This window comes from Typopeltis vanoorti, chromosome 10, assembly GCF_054136105.1.
Source record: "Typopeltis vanoorti isolate ZY-2024b chromosome 10, IOZ_Tvanoo_1.0, whole genome shotgun sequence".
Lineage (NCBI taxonomy): Eukaryota > Metazoa > Arthropoda > Arachnida > Uropygi > Thelyphonidae > Typopeltis > Typopeltis vanoorti.
Window position 1 is genome coordinate 65,008,418 of NC_143558.1, and position 17,905 is coordinate 65,026,322.

A 17,905-nucleotide genomic window follows, 5' to 3' on the forward strand; every position below is an offset into this window, starting at 1 on the left:
TGACTTTGGTTGCCTTTCTTCAGTCTCATTTGCCCAGTGTTAGTGCCTGCATGCACATATCATTGTTTCTGTGATGATGGCAATGTAACGTTGCCAAAATATAGGAAAGTGTTAATTAAAGTTATTATAATTACTATTTTAGTATATTATTTCTTGGAAAATTATAGTTAAAAGTACCATTTATTATAGTGCATAGGTTATTTGCAAACTTATGTACGATAGGTTTGCAAATAACCTTTGGTTGGTGGATATATAAAATAAATAAATAAAAAACAATTAAAATTACTTTGGAAGGTGGATTTTGATATAGCTATGATTTTGATTGGTTTATGAGGTTGTATGATTTCTCATTAAATTTACGAACAGTATATGCCCATCTCCTATTTTTATGGCAGTGTGATATTAAAATCTGAAAAACATAGGAAATGTTTTTCAGATTTAATGTTACATTGCCACAAATTCCTTTGTTCAAGAAAGTCTGCGAGTTTTGCTTTAGATGCAAAATTAGTACGTGACCGAGGCTTCCACACGTATAGCAGTAGTGGTACTCGGTATTTAAGATGATGGTTAAAGGATGCAAATTTTTCAGTTGTTCCCTTCAGCCATCCTCTAAAACTATATGTCAGATGCACAGTATTTAATGATGGTTGAAGAATACATATTTGTTAATGTCATTTGCTATCCCAAATGAAGAGTAATTGAACCTAGAGCAATTGCTTCATATTATATTGTAATAAAATTTCCAAATATCTGAAAACTGAACTCTGGATGACAACGCTGCTGACAGATCTGAAAGTGCACCATCATATTCCATCAACTGGATCCAGATTTTCATTCACCAGTTATTTGAGCACCTGATTTTTATAACCTATGCAGAATTGAATGATCTTGTTAGAAATTTGAATCTTACCACAACATGAGCTAAATCTTAAAGTCTAGAGTTGCTAGGTTAGAACCTCTTTAAAAAGAATAAAGAGTATCTCATTTTGAAAGCATCAGCAAAATTTAGAATTTCTTTTTATTTATTTATTTTTTTTTCCTTTGTTTTTGAGATTAACTTTGTATTTTGCAACAGTGCTAACAAATTAATGGAAATCCTGGGGGGAGATGAAGAAATTATCCCAGTGAATGGTATTTGTTAATGAATGCATCAAAACTTAGTTGGAAGGCCATGTTGCTGTATACTGAAAAAGAAATATCCTTCTACTGCAGTAGCATATGCCATCTCATGTGACTGAAACACATCAGTTTATCATGTATGATAAGATTTTTCTTGGTGGCTCAATTTTCTTTTCTGTCTTAGTTCTCCTATATGTATAATATACCTAACTTATTTTATTATTACATATTCATAGTAAAAGAAAGAATAATAAATATCCACTATTATTTTATAGCCAACCAGTAAAACATTTAAAATAAGTTTAGTTTATGTGACTACAACCTTCAATATAAATGTTGCCTTTATATTGCACTACAATGTACTCTACCCAAGAGTACATTGTAGTTCTGTATATTTGCTTTGTATTGGTGCTTTCATTTAAAGTTTCGCTGGCCTGACAGCTCTTTTGAACTCAGTTCTCATCAGAAAGTGAGTTATTATTATCTATTATTGTCAAGATTCTTAATTTAAATGTGTCGGCACATTACTGGCTGCCTTATGCCTACAAAAATTGACCATCTATACTTGCTGTCTGGTATTGCACCTCCTCATATCACAAGAACAACACAGAGTAGATATGAGCAGAAACAACAACTAAATGATGAACAGCATCCTTTGTATGGACATGTTGCAGTAAATAGGAGGCTAAACTCAAGGAAAAGTTTTATTCACTCAGTGGAACCGTTGGTTGATTCCATAAAAGCCACAAGGTCAACAACGTGGCAAGAACAATCTCCAGAGGCTCTGAACTTAAACAAATCTCTTCCATCCTGCTTACATCTAGACTGGCAAAGATGGAAGACATCGAATAGACTTGGTTCTGGAATGGGCAGACCAAAGCAGAATATGGCCAGATGGGGCTATACAGACAATAACAGCTGCTCATGTGGTGAAACACAAACTGGATCATCTTCTGCAAAGCTGCCTAATAGACATTAATAATATATGTACCCGAGAAGATTTAATGCAGTGTAACGAAACAGCTTTAAAGCTATTAATCACTGGATGAGTGAAATTTAATATTTTATGTTTTTTTTTTGTAATATGCAAGCGGCATTTTTGTCTCTTAATGTATGCTTTTAATCTCTTATATGTATGATCTTACATTTTCTGTAGTTCACACACGAAAAAAATAATAAAGAAAGTGAGTTGAGTGAGAGATCAGGTAAGAACCTTATGAAGACAAAACACTTCTCAATATTGTGGAATTGCATATCTGAAAGTTGTATTTTTCATAAGTGAATGATCAGTTAGTGTGTAACCTAACTGTGTAAAACATAAGATTGAAGAAAAGAGTTGAAAGGTTCAAAGGCAAATTTTTTATTTGTATTCTGCTATGAAACAATATTGGATATTTATTATTCTTTGAATATTTTTGGAACAAAAAATGAAGCTTTTAAGCTGTTGTCTTTGGTACTTATCTATTACTGTAAGTCTAATAATACTATTAATGAACTAATTATATGAGAATGTCTTTCTAATGTAGAACTTGGAACAAAAAAAGAAAGAAAAGAAAAAAAAAACTATGCAGGAATTCCTAACCCAGCCCTTCTGGATTTTTGTAAAATCCACAAAATTGGACTAGGATCATCAAACCTGGAAATATATAGCTTCTTTCTTGTAATAAACTTTTGATTGGCTTCCTTCTCTACTTGCTGAAAACAAACTGGATTCTTCTATTTTATTTAAATTAAAAGAGCTAGCACCACCAAATGTGCTATGCAGCTTGCATTTATCAGCATAAAGGTTTAATTGGATCTTCATTCCTACACCTTGGAGTCCCTTTGAACTCTTGCAGATCTTTTCTAAATGAGAAGAAAATATATGCCCAGTGTGTCCCATATAGTTTCCTCTTATCAGAACTAAATGTGACATAAGCATTTGAATTAGTCCACTTATCCTAAAGTTCTCCTAACAAAACTTATGAATTTTATTTGAATAATAATTATGACAGCCATATATGATATACTATTACTGAGTTATGTGACTTTGTGTAAACTCATTAAAAAAGTGCCCACTTTTAGATCAGCCCAGATCACACAGACTGTTGAAAACAGTTGATGAAAATCATATAAAGTGGATTACGTGGTATTTGGGACTTAAAAAAAAAAAAAAAAAAAAAAAAAAAAAAAGCAGCAGCAGCAGAGGCTGGTTTTAGAATTCCTGGCTGGACTAGCTCATAATTAGATTTAATGGAATGAACATGGGACAGAGAAATAAACAGTTTAATTTATTAATTAAATTATGTAATTTTTTTCTCTGCTGTATTCATTGCAAACCCAATTATGATCTTAAACCAGCACCTAAGCCTTAATTCTGGATATGCTTTTCATTGGGAAAAGCATATCCAGAATTAAGGGATGCACATAGCAAATTCAGTGTAGCTAATTATTATCCTATATATCTGTATATGAAATTTTATTTACTGAAATATTTTTGATTTTATTCAGAAATAGGCATTTGCTTTCAGTCTATCTCTGTATGTTTCCTATTCATATAGAAGAACTATATATTTAATGTAGTATGATAGTACATAAGTGGTTTATTATTGAGTAAATTTTAGTTTGGCCAACAGAATGACACAGTACACCACTTGTTTTTATTTACTCCACCTATAGTGGTGTGACTTTTTTGATAATTATAAAAAAAATTGTACATTAAGAAGAGAAATAATGATTTTTGAATTATGAGGTTTTGTTTCATTTCAACAAGAGATTTATTTATTTTTACTTCTGACAGGATCATCTTTCACCTGCTTTGTCCCCTGTGGTGGACACTAGGCCATTGGCAAATCTTTTATCTCCTAAGGTAATGTCTACTTAATATATTAGAATAGTTTTAGTTAATACTAGATAACTATAGTAAATGTAGTCCAAGAAAATAGTCATATTTATTCTATGCTAATTGATTCAACACTTTAGTATAAAATAAAAATGTTTTATCTTGATTTTATGCAGATACAGTATCAGCAATTTTTGTGTAAAGATTTTTGTGACCTAGATGGGATTCAAACCACATCTTTCCCATGAAAAATCTTTATAAGAGCTTTTCATCTAAAAATGAGTTGGCTGGTCTCATATATAGGTGTCAGACAGATCAGCTGGAAAGCACAGTTAACAGCTATTATATAATTTGACTTGTGATGACAAGTCAAATTATATAATGCAAAATATGATCATATAACAGCATTAAGTAAAATTATTTTAAATATGATTGTTATAAATATCATTATTCATTACTTTTTCTCATATGATGACATGTGTCTTATGTTATATTGGTGGGATTATGTTAGAAAAAACTGATCAAGCTAGCGATCTTGGAGTTTTAGTAGATAGGAAGTTGAAGTTCAAAGGCCTTAAGCAAAGATTGCAAATACAACTCAGAGAATAATTGGAATGTTGAAACAAACCTTGACATGTAAAGATAGAGAAATTATTATGTTTTATCTTACTAGTTTGTATTCCCTGAGGATGCCAATAGAAAAAGATTGGCGAAACATGTAGGAGGATAAAATAAAGCTACTTGACAAAGATTATAAAAAAAAGTGTAATAGGGAAATCATTTTGCCTTTTTACAAGGCTTTGATAAGACCTCACCTGGACTATTGTGTGTAGGTCTGGTCTCCGTGTTTCTGTGGTGACTGATACAGTGGAGAGAGTGCATAGGAAAATGTAAAAAAATGATATCAGGATTGTGGAATACAGATTATGTAGAAAGATTGAGAATTTGTTGACTGCATTAGCAAACAGGAGAAAGAGGAGTGATATGTTTGAGACTTTCAAACTTCTGAAAAGATCATACACTATATCAGTAGATGGAGTTTTTATTTTATGAAGAGTAGGGAAAGGATGAGAGGGCATCCTTGGAAGTTGAGAATGAATGCCATCAAGAAGGAGGAGGTGTTGGAAGTTTGTTTTGCACTTGGTTAGACTATAATAAATTTAGTTTAATCCTTTATCCAAGTGTGAGCAAACAAAGTTTGTACCTGAAAATTTCTTCAGGACTGAGGCAAATATGGGTAAATATGACCTTTCCATTGCTTTTGCCTTAGTGTCACCACTTCTGGGTCTGCCTCCCACTGATGAGACCTCAATGAAGGTTGAAACCGGTCTGGGTAGTGGCTCTTCCCTTAATGCATAGCATTATACATGTCTGCAAGGAGATGTGTTTTGCATGGTGGAAAATGCTGAGACGAGTGATGAGAGCTTAGTCCACCTTTGCTATGAGTTGCCAACAGTTGCACCACCTTGCCTCAGTCCTGAAGATATTTTCAGGTGCAAACTTTGTTTGCTCACACTTGGATAAAGGATTAAACTAAATTTATTAAAGGAGGAGATGAGAGCCAAATTTTTCACTCGTGGAGTTTCACATGAAAAAATGGCTTGCCATCAGATGTGGTTAGTGCAGGTAGTGTGAATGAATTCAAGAACAGGTATGACAGCTGGTGTAGGAATGTGTGGCCTCCCTTGATAAGTTCCTGACTCCCTGGTGGTTTTTTTTTTCATTTGAAGATATATAAAAAGACATGCCAGAGGTCTGAAGAAATTCAAAGGCACAGAGGTGCGAGCCATCATCAAGTTTTTCATTCTACAAGAAAAGTTCACAACTGAGATTCACCAAACTTTGTGTGAGACTTTAGGGGACTGTGCCCCAGCATATCCAAGTTTTAAACTTGGCCACCCTGATGGGTGGCCAAGCATAAAACTTGGCATCCTGAGACAACATATGCCCCCCAGGTCAGGAAAACCTTCCACAGCAATCACACCTGAAAACATCGATGCAGCACATACAATGATCCATGGTGATAGATGAATAACAGCCAAAAACATTGCAAAGACTCTGGGGATATCCAGGGAACTAGTTGGGGTCATTATCCACCAACATCTGGAAGCTCTCAGCAAAGTAGGTCTCCAAATTTTTTAATGCCGACCAAAAGAGAGAACATGTGCTTTCATCTCAAGAGATTTTGGATCATTTTGAGAAATCAGATACAAATTTTTTGGCTCGTATTGTGACTATTGATGAAACATGGGTTCATCACTAAGACTCAGAGACCAAACAACAGTCATTGGAGTGGAGACGCAAAGGTTCTCCATGCCCAAAGAAGTTCCTAACCCAAAAGTCAACAGGGAAGGTTCTTGCCATTGTCTTTTAGGATATGAATGGTGTAATCAAGTACCTCGAAAAAGGTAAAGCTATTACAGCAGCAGCAGCAGCAGTTTATTCAACAGCTCTGAAGGAATTGAAGGAGGTTCCGAAGGGAAAAAAAATGGTGCAGAAAACTGAGTAGAGACGTGTTGCTTTTGCAGGACAGTGTGCCTATTCACACTGCTCATGAAACCCAGTAGACAATACACAATTTACGCTTTCAATGTCTGACTCATCCACTCTATTCGGCTGACCTGGACCCATCTGACTATTTCCTATTCCAAAATTTAAAGAAAGAAAATTTACAACAGATGATGAAGTCATATCTGTAGCAGAGGACTGGTTTGTGCAACAAGGGAAAGACTTTTTCTCAGAGGATTGGAAATGATGTAGTAACAAGTGTATAACACTTTGTGGGGAATATATAGAATAATGTGTATGTTGCATCGGTCTACCTCAATTCCTTAGTGGTGATTATCACAACTTTTCTGCACATCCTCATACAGGAAATCTCAAATGCAATTTGTACTGATTTCAAGTTATATATATTTATATACATCTTTATTTGCTTTATGTAAATACACTGCTTGGAAAGAAGTCAATGGACACCATGGCGTGAGAAACAGACAGCCATGGTACCCACCTTAATAAGATATAGGACCTTTTGCTGCAATGACCACAACAACCCTATGAGGCATATTTTCCACAAGTGAATGATAGCAATCAATAGGAATTTTGGACCATTCTTCTTGTAGGCATGTAATGAGGTCCTGGACTGTGTTGTGGGGCAGGCATCCCTTGACCTCACAGTCACGTTCAGTGAGTGTGGTAGGTCATCCACTGCAGGTAACACTTGCAGTTGACTCCTTTCGCTTCCATCTCAGTACATTGATATCATTGATTGTTGACCTAGGATGGTCCAATTTGTCAACAATTTGCCAAACAGATCGGCCTACAACATGACATCCTATCACAATGCCTCTTTCAAACTCCGTCAGCTGCCTTCTTGCAGTTGTTTCACCCGGATACACTTGCACTGACTTGTGAGCATCATATTCCTCCAGTTTATACCGCCTACAAACACTGATTCATTACAATGGCATGATGAACATTGTCCATGGTGATAGTGTATGTTGACTTCTTTCCACGCGATGTAATTTGCTATCTGCACCCAATGACAGCTGTTGGCCAAGCCCTTGACATGTTTGTATAACTTGTCTCAGCTCAGGAAAGATATTTTGGAAATGGAAAGAACGGATAATAGTTCCATTATATAAGGCTGGCACAAAAAACTGACATGTCTTAACTACTGACCTATCAGTATCTATAGAGTAGTGGTGAAGATTTTATTGGTAAAATCTCACATACAGAAATGGATTAACTCTGCAAGTTAATCAAACTAGAGTACATCTAGTGTGAATGGGTTTACTAAAGAGAAGTCATGTTTTAGCAATTTGCTCATTTAACAGTGTTATAGCAGATGGAACGGATACACTATGATACTGTTGATCTTTGCTTAAGCATTTAATAGAATACTACATGCAATTCTGTTGCATAAACTTGAGAATATGGAATTGGTGGGTGTGAATCTTGCAGATTTAAGGTGACCAGTGGTGTTCCACAGGTATTACTCCTTGAACAATTGTTGTTCAGTCTGTACATTAATGATATTGGAAAGGATCTGACAGGAGATATTCATTTGTTATGCTGCTGATATCCAGCACTTAAAGAATAATTTGAATGGGCTTGGAAATGCAGGCAAATGATAATGGCTCTCAGTTAGCAAGTATAAAGTTATACACTTTGTAATGATGAGATTTTCAGTTGCAGTTATATTGGTGGGGTTGTGCCACAAGAAACTGATGAAGCTAGAGATCTTGCAGTTATGGTGGATATGAATTTAAATTTCAAAGGTTGCATAGCAAAAATTGCAAATACAACTCAAAAAATAATTGCACTGTTGAAATGAAAATTAACATCTAAGAATAAGAAAGTCATTTTGCCTATTTACAAGGCCTTGATAAGACCACCCCTGGACTACTGTGCATAGAATTGGCCTCCACTGTTCTGAGGGGATTCATTGCACCCTTCCAGAGAAGTTTCTTCTCTGGAAGGGTGCAAAGAAGAGTTGCAAAGATCATATTGGAATTTTGGATGTAGATTATGAAGATAGATTGAGAATATGTTGACTGTGGCCCCCTGGTAAATAATAGAGCAGTGATATGATAGATGTCTGTAAACTTCTAAATGGGTGTTATAGAATATTATCTAATGAAATTTTTTGTCAAATGGAAGATGGGAAAAGAATTCAAAAGTATCCATGGAAGTTGAGTGTGTGCAGTTAAGAAAGGAGTAAGAGCTAGATTTTTCTCTCACAGAGCCTCAAGAGAGTGCAACAGTTTGCCTGTTGAAGTGATGAGTACATCTGATGTGAATAAATTTAAGGGAAGTTTTGACAGCTTGTGGGTGACATATGGCCTCTCACAATAAGTCTTTGACTTCCTGGAGGCTTCAGATAATAATAATAATAATAATTGTGGGTATGTGAAAATGACTGTTAATTCAGTGTTAGTAAATGTATAGTTATGCATGGTGTTATGTAGTCTTACAGATGATATTGGGACTGTGGAATGTAGATTATGAACAGAAATTGAGAATTTATAAAGTGCCTATGCTAGCAAACAGGTGAAAAAAAAGGTGATGTGAATATGACAAACTTCTGAAATAATCATATAGGATACCTATAGATGGTTTTTTAATTTAATTTAATTTAATTTTATGGTTGGTGAAGATGACAAGAGGGCATCAATGGATTTGGAGAATGCAGTCAAGAAAGTGGTGTGTGCTAGATTTTTCTCACATAAAGCAGTGCATGACTGTAATGACTTACTTTTGGAGGTTGCGAGTGAAAATAATGTGAATGAATTAAAGAGAAGGCATGACATGTAATGTGAGTAAATGTGGGTTTCCTTGACTTCCTTTGCTGGGGGTCTCTTTTGTAATAATAATAATAATATCTGTAAAATCTAAAGCTGTGTGATTTAAATAACCTCCTAACCAACCAGTAGCCAACATATTCCGTAGGGATTTAAGTTTCAAATACCTACATGTTAAAGTGAGTCTACATGTGAGCATAAATTACGATAGGAATGTCTAGAATAAATTAAATTTGTTTTAAGGTAACAGCAAATTGCATAGAGAACACATCCAATTGACAGCCATTATTTTCCTATTGTAGCATAAATTTATTTTTTTTTAATAGCTAAATTATTTGATTATAAACTGTAACAGATCATTGTACTAATATAATAATAAGAAAACTGTGGAATAGTGTTTGTATGATTATTTTGATTAGTGTTGACATTCAGAAATTTTGATTTTGAATATTAATATTCAGAATTAAGATGTTAACATATGGATTGTTTCAAACTTGAAGAAAATATTTTGTATTTATTTAGTTAATTAGTTATTTGTGTTCCCATACAGCCCAGAGCACATCAGTTCCTGGTGAGGACGTTTGTATCTCCTAGAAAATGTGATCACTGCACTTCACTGATGGTTGGACTTTTTAGACAAGGAGCTGTCTGTGAAAGTGAATATGTTATTCTTTTTGAATTAACTTGATGAATAATTATCATATTTATTATTTGTCTAGTATTTATTGGCCAGTATGAGTGGGTCTTGCAGTAGACAGGATAAACTGTGAGAGGGAAGATGTGTGACTAGTATATCTAGGAAAGGAAATGAGTTTTGATTTTCAATTTTAATGGTAAATTGTATGTGTTCATTTTCTTTGTTCAAGGATTCCCCAACCCTCTCAGGTATACCAAATCCATTTCACCAATATAAGGTAACTTATCTTATATTGATGAAACTGGACACACAATTCTCATCTGTGAAAAGATGCAAAATTTAACAACTTTGGTAAATCAGGCCTCTAAGATCATGCTTTTAACATCCTATCCTTTCCAAATTGATTGGAAAGGTACCTGTTCCTTATATCATATGAAAATCTAGTATAATGCAAATTTAAGAAAGCTTGTGAGATTTTGATCAACCATCCTAATCTAAACAATAATCACTTGAAAATTCCAAGAATATGAATGGTACACATTCAGCCCACGTAACTTCTGTTTCAAGTTTTCCCCTCACTTTAGGACTCTAAGCAATAATTACAGCTCATATTTTATATATATTGGCCACCACTACATTGTTTTGTTTTTGTTCTAATTTATCTGTGAGCAATCTCTAGCGTAACTTTTTTTTCACCAGATGTCACGCCAGTAGTGTTAATGGTTAACCAAATTAGTGTTATTTTAGCATACTATGTGAATTGTAAAGTAGCTTGTTTCTTTGTATAAGTGATTATTTTAGCTTTTATTAAACTGAAGTTTACACAGTAGCTGCCATAATATATTAAAATGAATGCTGATCACCTTTTAACTATGAAGGAGAAAAATGTTCAGAAAGATGATGAATTACAGACCAAATGAATGAAAAAGCAGAGGCAGTCCAAAAGAGACCAAAACAAACCACTGGCTTACATTTGTATGTGGGTGAGGGTGGGGGGGGCTTAGGAGTTTTATTTATGATAATTTGTGATTGTGAAAATACTAGTGTGAGGGTGGGAAGTAGATGACATTGATATAGATGCTGCAGTTTGCTGTAGTTGGTGGATTGAATAGTCGAGACGGAGAGTTGTAGAGTAGGTACCCTCCCTTGATGACTCCTTGGAGGTGTCATAATAATTATAATTATACACATGAAAAGTTGTAAATTTATAACACTTTGGTGCCATGAGTGGGCTAAGCATTAAATAATTCAGGAGCCCTTTGAGCTTGCATCATTATGATACCACTTTAGGCATGTAAAACTATTGGAAGTTTCAAACAACTAGACATTGAAAATCTGTTATGTTACCCTGCTAATTAACATTAGAAACATTCATATTGCTTCACAGTAGAATTTGAATCCATAGCCTTTTAGTGGAAAGTAAAGACATTATCCAATCTGCTATCCAAATTAGACCTGTTACCACACAGGATGTAATGATGAACTCGTGTTGTTTTTCAGCGGTGTGAATTTTATTAATTCGACAGTGTTTCATTGGATACAAACCAGCACCTTTGGAGCAATAACCCTTGACAAATAACACAAGGCACTATAATCAAGTATGGTGGAAACATTTGTAATACAAAGGTCCCAGTAAGTGCCTTTTGAACTTGATGTATAGATAGCCTATGGTTGTTGGCTGAAGGTGGTCTCTCAAGTTTAAGTAAATTAATGTTGCTATACTTACTGAGATTTGGGAACTGTTTCACTGGTAATGAAAAAAATAGCCCACAGGTTTGCAACAATTTATGTGCAGTGTTTTTTTTTTTTTTTTCATGTGATCCACATGATGGGTTATTTGAAACATGGCCTGTTGGTCCTGACTTACCCTAATGATTTGTTTCAGTAAGCTCATTTTATTGCAGAATTTGCCAAAATGATCTGACCTGCTCTTAATAATTCCACACTGGCTAAACAGAATTGAGTCGTATTTGGTATTTAGAATCTCTATTAAAATTTGCTAGATCATATCAATTTTGGTTTCAATCAGACCATTTGAAGCATAAAAATTAGTCTAAACAAAATTATATGTTGAGAGTATATAAGACAAAAATAAGTTGACATGTCATTTACATCTACTATAACTTTTGATACATGTGCATTTTTGATGTTTTGATATCATTATATACATGATAGTTTTCATAAAGCAATCAAAATGTTAAGAACTGAAAATTCAATTCTGAACAATTTCAAACATAATCAACAGCATATCAGTGTTGCTGAACATACATCTGCTTGCAATGTGCTTACTGCCCATGTTATGTTCAGCAATATTTATATGCTATTGTGCAGTGAATTTAATTTTTGAACCAGTCCTTGGTTCAAGATTGATCAATAAATCTTTTTCATCATAATAAAAGTAAATAAAATAATATATATATATATATATATATTGGACAGTTTTTGTTGAAAAAGTAGTTTTGGGTCATGGTGATAATTTCTCCCCAGCTCAACGGAATTTATTGAAATACAGTATTTAGAATTACTATTAACTGTTGTTGTGATAATGAAGTGTCACTATACAAGAATGCTATTATCAGATGCACTTTTCTATAATTGTGTGCAGTTATGTTTGTTTCCCATTAGTCACATGATGTAGTTCCTTGTATTTTATCACAAATGGTTTTATTGCTTGAAGAATGCCAACATGAATCTAAAGAAATGTTAGTAACTTAATAAATGTGTTTATTTTGTCCTTTTATGGGACTAAATTAATGTTGTCCAAAAAAAAAGTAATAATAATTAATATCTAAGCAGGCCACACATTGATGTATTAATTTGTGTGTGGGTGTGTGTTTTTTCACAATTTCTGAAATATATTATTTTGTTACAGTGTGTGGCTTTGCTTGTCATGTGACATGCCAAGAAAAAGTTCCAGCAGTATGCCCTGTACCAGCTGATCAAAGTAAGTACATTAAAAAAATTATAATAATGACTTAGAGGAAAAAAATGTATTGGAACTAATGAGATGTATGATAAATTGAATTTTATTGTAAAAAATTGAACTTGAATATCATATAGGACTTGTTTTGTTTATCTTCTACACCTGTGAAATGTTGGTTTATCTGTCTACCTAGCCGCTACCTGAAAATAATCTCTGTTCCCTTAGGCATTACACTGCACTGTGAACTGCTCTTTGAGGGTAAGCTCCAAGCATCACGAGTAGCAACATTGTGAGCGTATTTTAATTATATGTGTTTACTCTAAAGATAGACATTTATTTAATCTATATATGTTTGATAAAATAGTCTTGTGAAGAAGTTTTTTAAAACTTTTTATTATTCTTAAAAATTTTAATTTGCTATTTATTTTATTAAATCCTGTCGTGGATTACAACCATGATATATAAGTTGTAAAATAGTTTGCAAGCAGTATCAGATTTCTATACTGAAATCTAAGCACACAAGTGAGATCCTAGATATGTGTAATTTGCTATGACAATTAGTTATCAGTTCTTGAAATTCAGTCTTGTCTCAACCGCAGAGCTAGTGATTATGGCAAACTTAAGAATCAGCTTTGAGCATAAGAAACTGAAAGGATACCAGTATGCATCAGACTGTACACACCCACAGCCAGGAAGATAAACTATGCAGGAATTATAAGTGACATCATTGTCATTATCATAAGACCCCATGAAGTCAAAGACTCATCTAGGAGGTCCCTTTGTCATTCACACAGCTCATCATACCTTGCCTTAAACACATTCAAATTCTCTACAGGCAAAGCATTCACAACTCTCCTTGCAATTCTCGCTCCCTTGCTCACATCCTCTTGTATAGTGTTATGTCGACTCTCTTATGTTTTGGGCCCTCTATTATCTCTTATATTGATATGTCACTTTATCCTATCTTTCTCTCAATAATTCCTACTTATTCTTTTCTTAATACTTATTTAATACTATTTACTTTGAACTTCTATTTCACTTAACTCAGGCTGAATCCCTGACAAGAGTGAAGCTGTTGGTTTGTGAGACAAAGAAAATGCAAATGGCAGATGCCTACTTCTTTGTCTCAGCACTGGTTCTAACTCCTGTTCAAATTCAGAGAAATTTATTTATTTTCGCTGCGCCACCCTGAATCCTAGATTATACTAAACTTGTATGACCAAGGAATTAGAACACAGTCAGCATTCACTCTCATCAACTATAATTTTCCAACTTGCAGTCATGACCCAATATATCTGTTCTCCTGCCTTTTAAGGTTCGCTAAATTTAATGAGCAAGTGCAATAGGTTCTAAGTTCAGTCAATACAACATTTACATTTAAACAAAACATTTTAATCTCAAGAAAAATACATATAATACACGTTATAATACTGAGTAAATCAAACAGTCAAAGCTAGGTAGAGAATTAGCACTCATATATACAATTATTCTATCCTTTCTGTAAATCTCAATCTTGGAAACACATTTAATAACATTTAATGTACTTAGTCTCGTTGTGCTACTCTAGTTAATCAATTCCACTCTCAGTATGAATCAAATTCTATTCTCATTTACTCTGACAATCCTAATTCAATATATATAAACAGACTCAATTAAACTTTAGTAAATCTCTCTCTCAAGGTTAATTCATGAAACAACTTTCTGTATCTCTTTCAATTTTAGCAGTAATTTCTAGATTCTATCTGCCACATAAACTTTACATACAATATTCTGTTTCCTTCTCAATCTATCAATTTACTGTCCTAAGAGTCTCTCGTAGCACATTACAATAAAATCTTCCTAATCCTTTCCACTAGATAGAAGAAATAAAATTTTGCACCTTACCAATTGCTGGTATGTTACTTTGGCCGCTTCGCTGTCTTGTCGGATATCTACCTTCTACGACTACCTTACTTCACACAATTTCTGGATGTTCGCTATGATTTCCTTCTGTACTTCATAGCTGGATATTTCTGTAGTCTTCCACAATTATAGTCTGCTGGGCTAGTTCCGACTGGCAGGCATCCTGGTCATTCTTTTGATATTTCCTTGAACAAAGGGAAACCATGTGGAGGCTCCACACCAGCCGGACTTCTGAGGGCACAGGAAAAACATCTAAAAATCCCCTGTCTCCAGCGATACATGCACTTTTAAATGGCGCGCCACTCCTTTCTCTTTCGTCATCGACATCTACGTCATCATTCTTCACGACACACGGCACTTAGCGTCGCATGCGGAATCCTCTCGTAACTTATGGAGTGTAGCAGTGGGGGGGGGGCACCGTGCTTTCCAGTGGATATGCCTGTACACTGTATTACATGTTTCTGAAGTCAGCCATTTCGCATTTTGAATATTATTTCTCTCCCAGCAATTGTCAGGTACTTACATAGTATTTGAGACTAAGCAGCCATACATAATAAAATTTCACAATACAATATAAGATAAAAGACATAAAACTAAATTAAGATTGCTATACAAGTGCTTATTCATTTCTGAAAAAAATCATTATTTGCTCCAATAGAGTGGGAACTATGTTAAGTCCGAGTGAAACGTAATTTTCTTTAATATTTTGTTTCACTCCGACTTAACAATAGCTTCCAGGGGTGACCTCTTGTTCTCCTCCAAACTCCCACTATTTTATGAAAAACCTCTTCAGTGTTCATCCTATAACAACTCCTTACCAACTTGTACATCTCTGTCATATCACTCTCTCTTCTTCATGTTCAAAATTCCACAGATCAGAAATTACATTAGTCAATCACATCTGAACCCTTTACAACATCTTTTCATTCTTTTAAAAACCAGGTGACCTAATCAAGTCCTTATACAAAACAAGAAATCTCCTTACTTCTACAAGTTGGTGTTCTCCACATCATCCTAAGAATTCATTGCATTGTCCTCATAATTTTAGCAATGTGCCTCTAAATTTTAGATCCTTATCCACCATCACCTTCAAGATCTCTTATTTCCTCCACCTCCAACAATATATCCCCACAAAGCATCAATTCTACTTCCCATCTTTGGGATGTAGAATAAAGGATTCTACCTCTTTTCTCCTCACACATTTCATTTCATCACTGTCATACCTGGACAACACACTGACTACTTTTCCTATCACACTGTCTTTTAGCATTCTCACCAACCTCCTGATATCCAATCTCTTGCTTGGTCCCAGTCGAATCATTTGTCCCTATTACCACTACCAACTCTTTTGCTTGCTTACTCCTCATATTGCCTCAATCACTTTCAGAAAACAAACCTTATGCATCTTTCATTCTTCACTCTTCATCTATAATTCTCTTCATTTCACTCTGCATCCATTTCATATCTTGCATCATTTTTTTGCTTTCATCACTCTCTCTCAGTTTTATTCCATCATACATGCTTGTTTGCCGTCAACGCCACTCACCACCTTACCATTAATTATATTCAATTTCTGCTACATTCATATCGCTCTTGTCATTCTTACTACCATCAATTGTTAAGTTCAGCAGATCGCTTGTTTGTTGTTGTTTTTTTAAACTTTTTTTTACCAATTTTTCACTGCTCTTTTACACTGTCTCTCTTTGCTATCAGATGAGCACTCATTCTTCTCGTGGCATTCTCACTACTAACACTTTCGGTTACTAATACGTTACTGCCTGCTAAGTCCTCATTCAGATTTCTTCGCGCGCACACACACATCCTCTTTCCATCTGCCTTAAATATTCGTAATTTATCTATATAATCTAACAAATACATATAGCACACCTCATATTTCATGGAATGACTAAAATCAAAATTAAACTCTTGTAAAGACAAAGCCATTGCCATCTTTCCTTTGCTGGTTACTATTATCTTCGCTCTAATTTTACTGATTTTGTAAACAAACTTAAACAAATAAGCCCACACACTACAAACGCTGCAAGTGCACAATTTCTACCGTGACTCTTACACATAAACACATGCTTATTTACAATTAATTAGTCAAAAAAACTTATCTGAACCAGGAGCCTTTACACAAACCTTCCAGTAGAACGTCACCTGGCGATCCCTTGAGCAGATTAAGCAGAACTGTAAAAAATAAATAAAATAATAAACATTGGAATGAATTAAAAATGATCAGCTGGGTCATGGAGTACACAGTGCAGGCAAGAAGGGTAACTAGCATAGTAAGGAAAGCAAAATCAGACTGTAAGAGGAAATTGGCTAAGCAAGTAATTCCAAAGAGTTCTTTCACTATACAGTGAGTAAGAGGAAGAATGATTATGATAGGATAACTAACACTAATAGTAGGAAGGTGAAGAAGCAGTAGCAATAGTTGAGATACTGAGTGTACTGTACTTTGGAAGAGTATAGCATCGAGATGGATATATTGCAGATGCTGATGTGACAGGGACTGTGCAAATAGAGATAGACAGACTGGAGGTGCTTAGCATATTATTAAATATCATTGTGATTACAGCTGTGAGGTTGGATGGAATATTGGCCTGTGTTTTATGAGACAGTACAAGATATTTGGTATTGCCTATGAACATGCTGTTTAAGTCTCATCTTAGGTAAAGTTGCAAGGAAGTGGAAAAAGAGGTCAAGGTGGTTCCATTACGTAACAGAGGCTCTAACACAGAATTAGCAAATTACAGAGCAGTTAGCATCTCAGAAGTGTTGCTTTTCTGTTTACCTGTTGTTGTTACTTTTAATAAACTTTTCCAATACATGAGATGTATTGGAAAAGTTTATTAAAGGCAGAATTCAGGAATGTGTAGATAAGAATATGATATTTTGGGGTTCAGCATCTTTGTTAAGGATACAGCTGTGTCCTTAATCTAAGATCCAACAGAAGACCAAGATATAGGTGAGCTAATGATGCAGTTAGGAGATTTAGAAGACTGAAATGTAAGAGCTGATCTAATTAGAGATCTGACAAATAACGACATAGACCAATTTAGAAGAAAGTTATTGTTGTTCAGATACTAGAAGAAATCTTAATTTGCATCAGACTGTCATATCTAGTGTGCTTATTGAAGGTGTACACCAAAGAAAGGATAAATTATTTTTGACTAGTCAATAGTTAATTTCTCTCC

General features: G+C 34.5%; 1 protein-coding gene across 3 annotated transcripts in view; it reads left to right on the forward strand.

Annotated features, from left to right (window-relative positions):
- Nucleotides 1-17,905, forward strand: part of LOC150102474 (serine/threonine-protein kinase Genghis Khan-like) — a 550,831-nt gene that overhangs the window by 337,102 nt on the left and 195,824 nt on the right. For all 3 annotated transcript variants that reach the window (XM_090399333.1, XM_090399335.1, XM_090399334.1), the window contains exons 25-27: nt 3,899-3,967; nt 9,794-9,899; nt 12,753-12,824. In XM_090399333.1, coding sequence (XP_090255459.1) covers nt 3,899-3,967; nt 9,794-9,899; nt 12,753-12,824 — 247 coding nt within the window. The remainder of the gene's footprint in view (nt 1-3,898; nt 3,968-9,793; nt 9,900-12,752; nt 12,825-17,905) is intronic.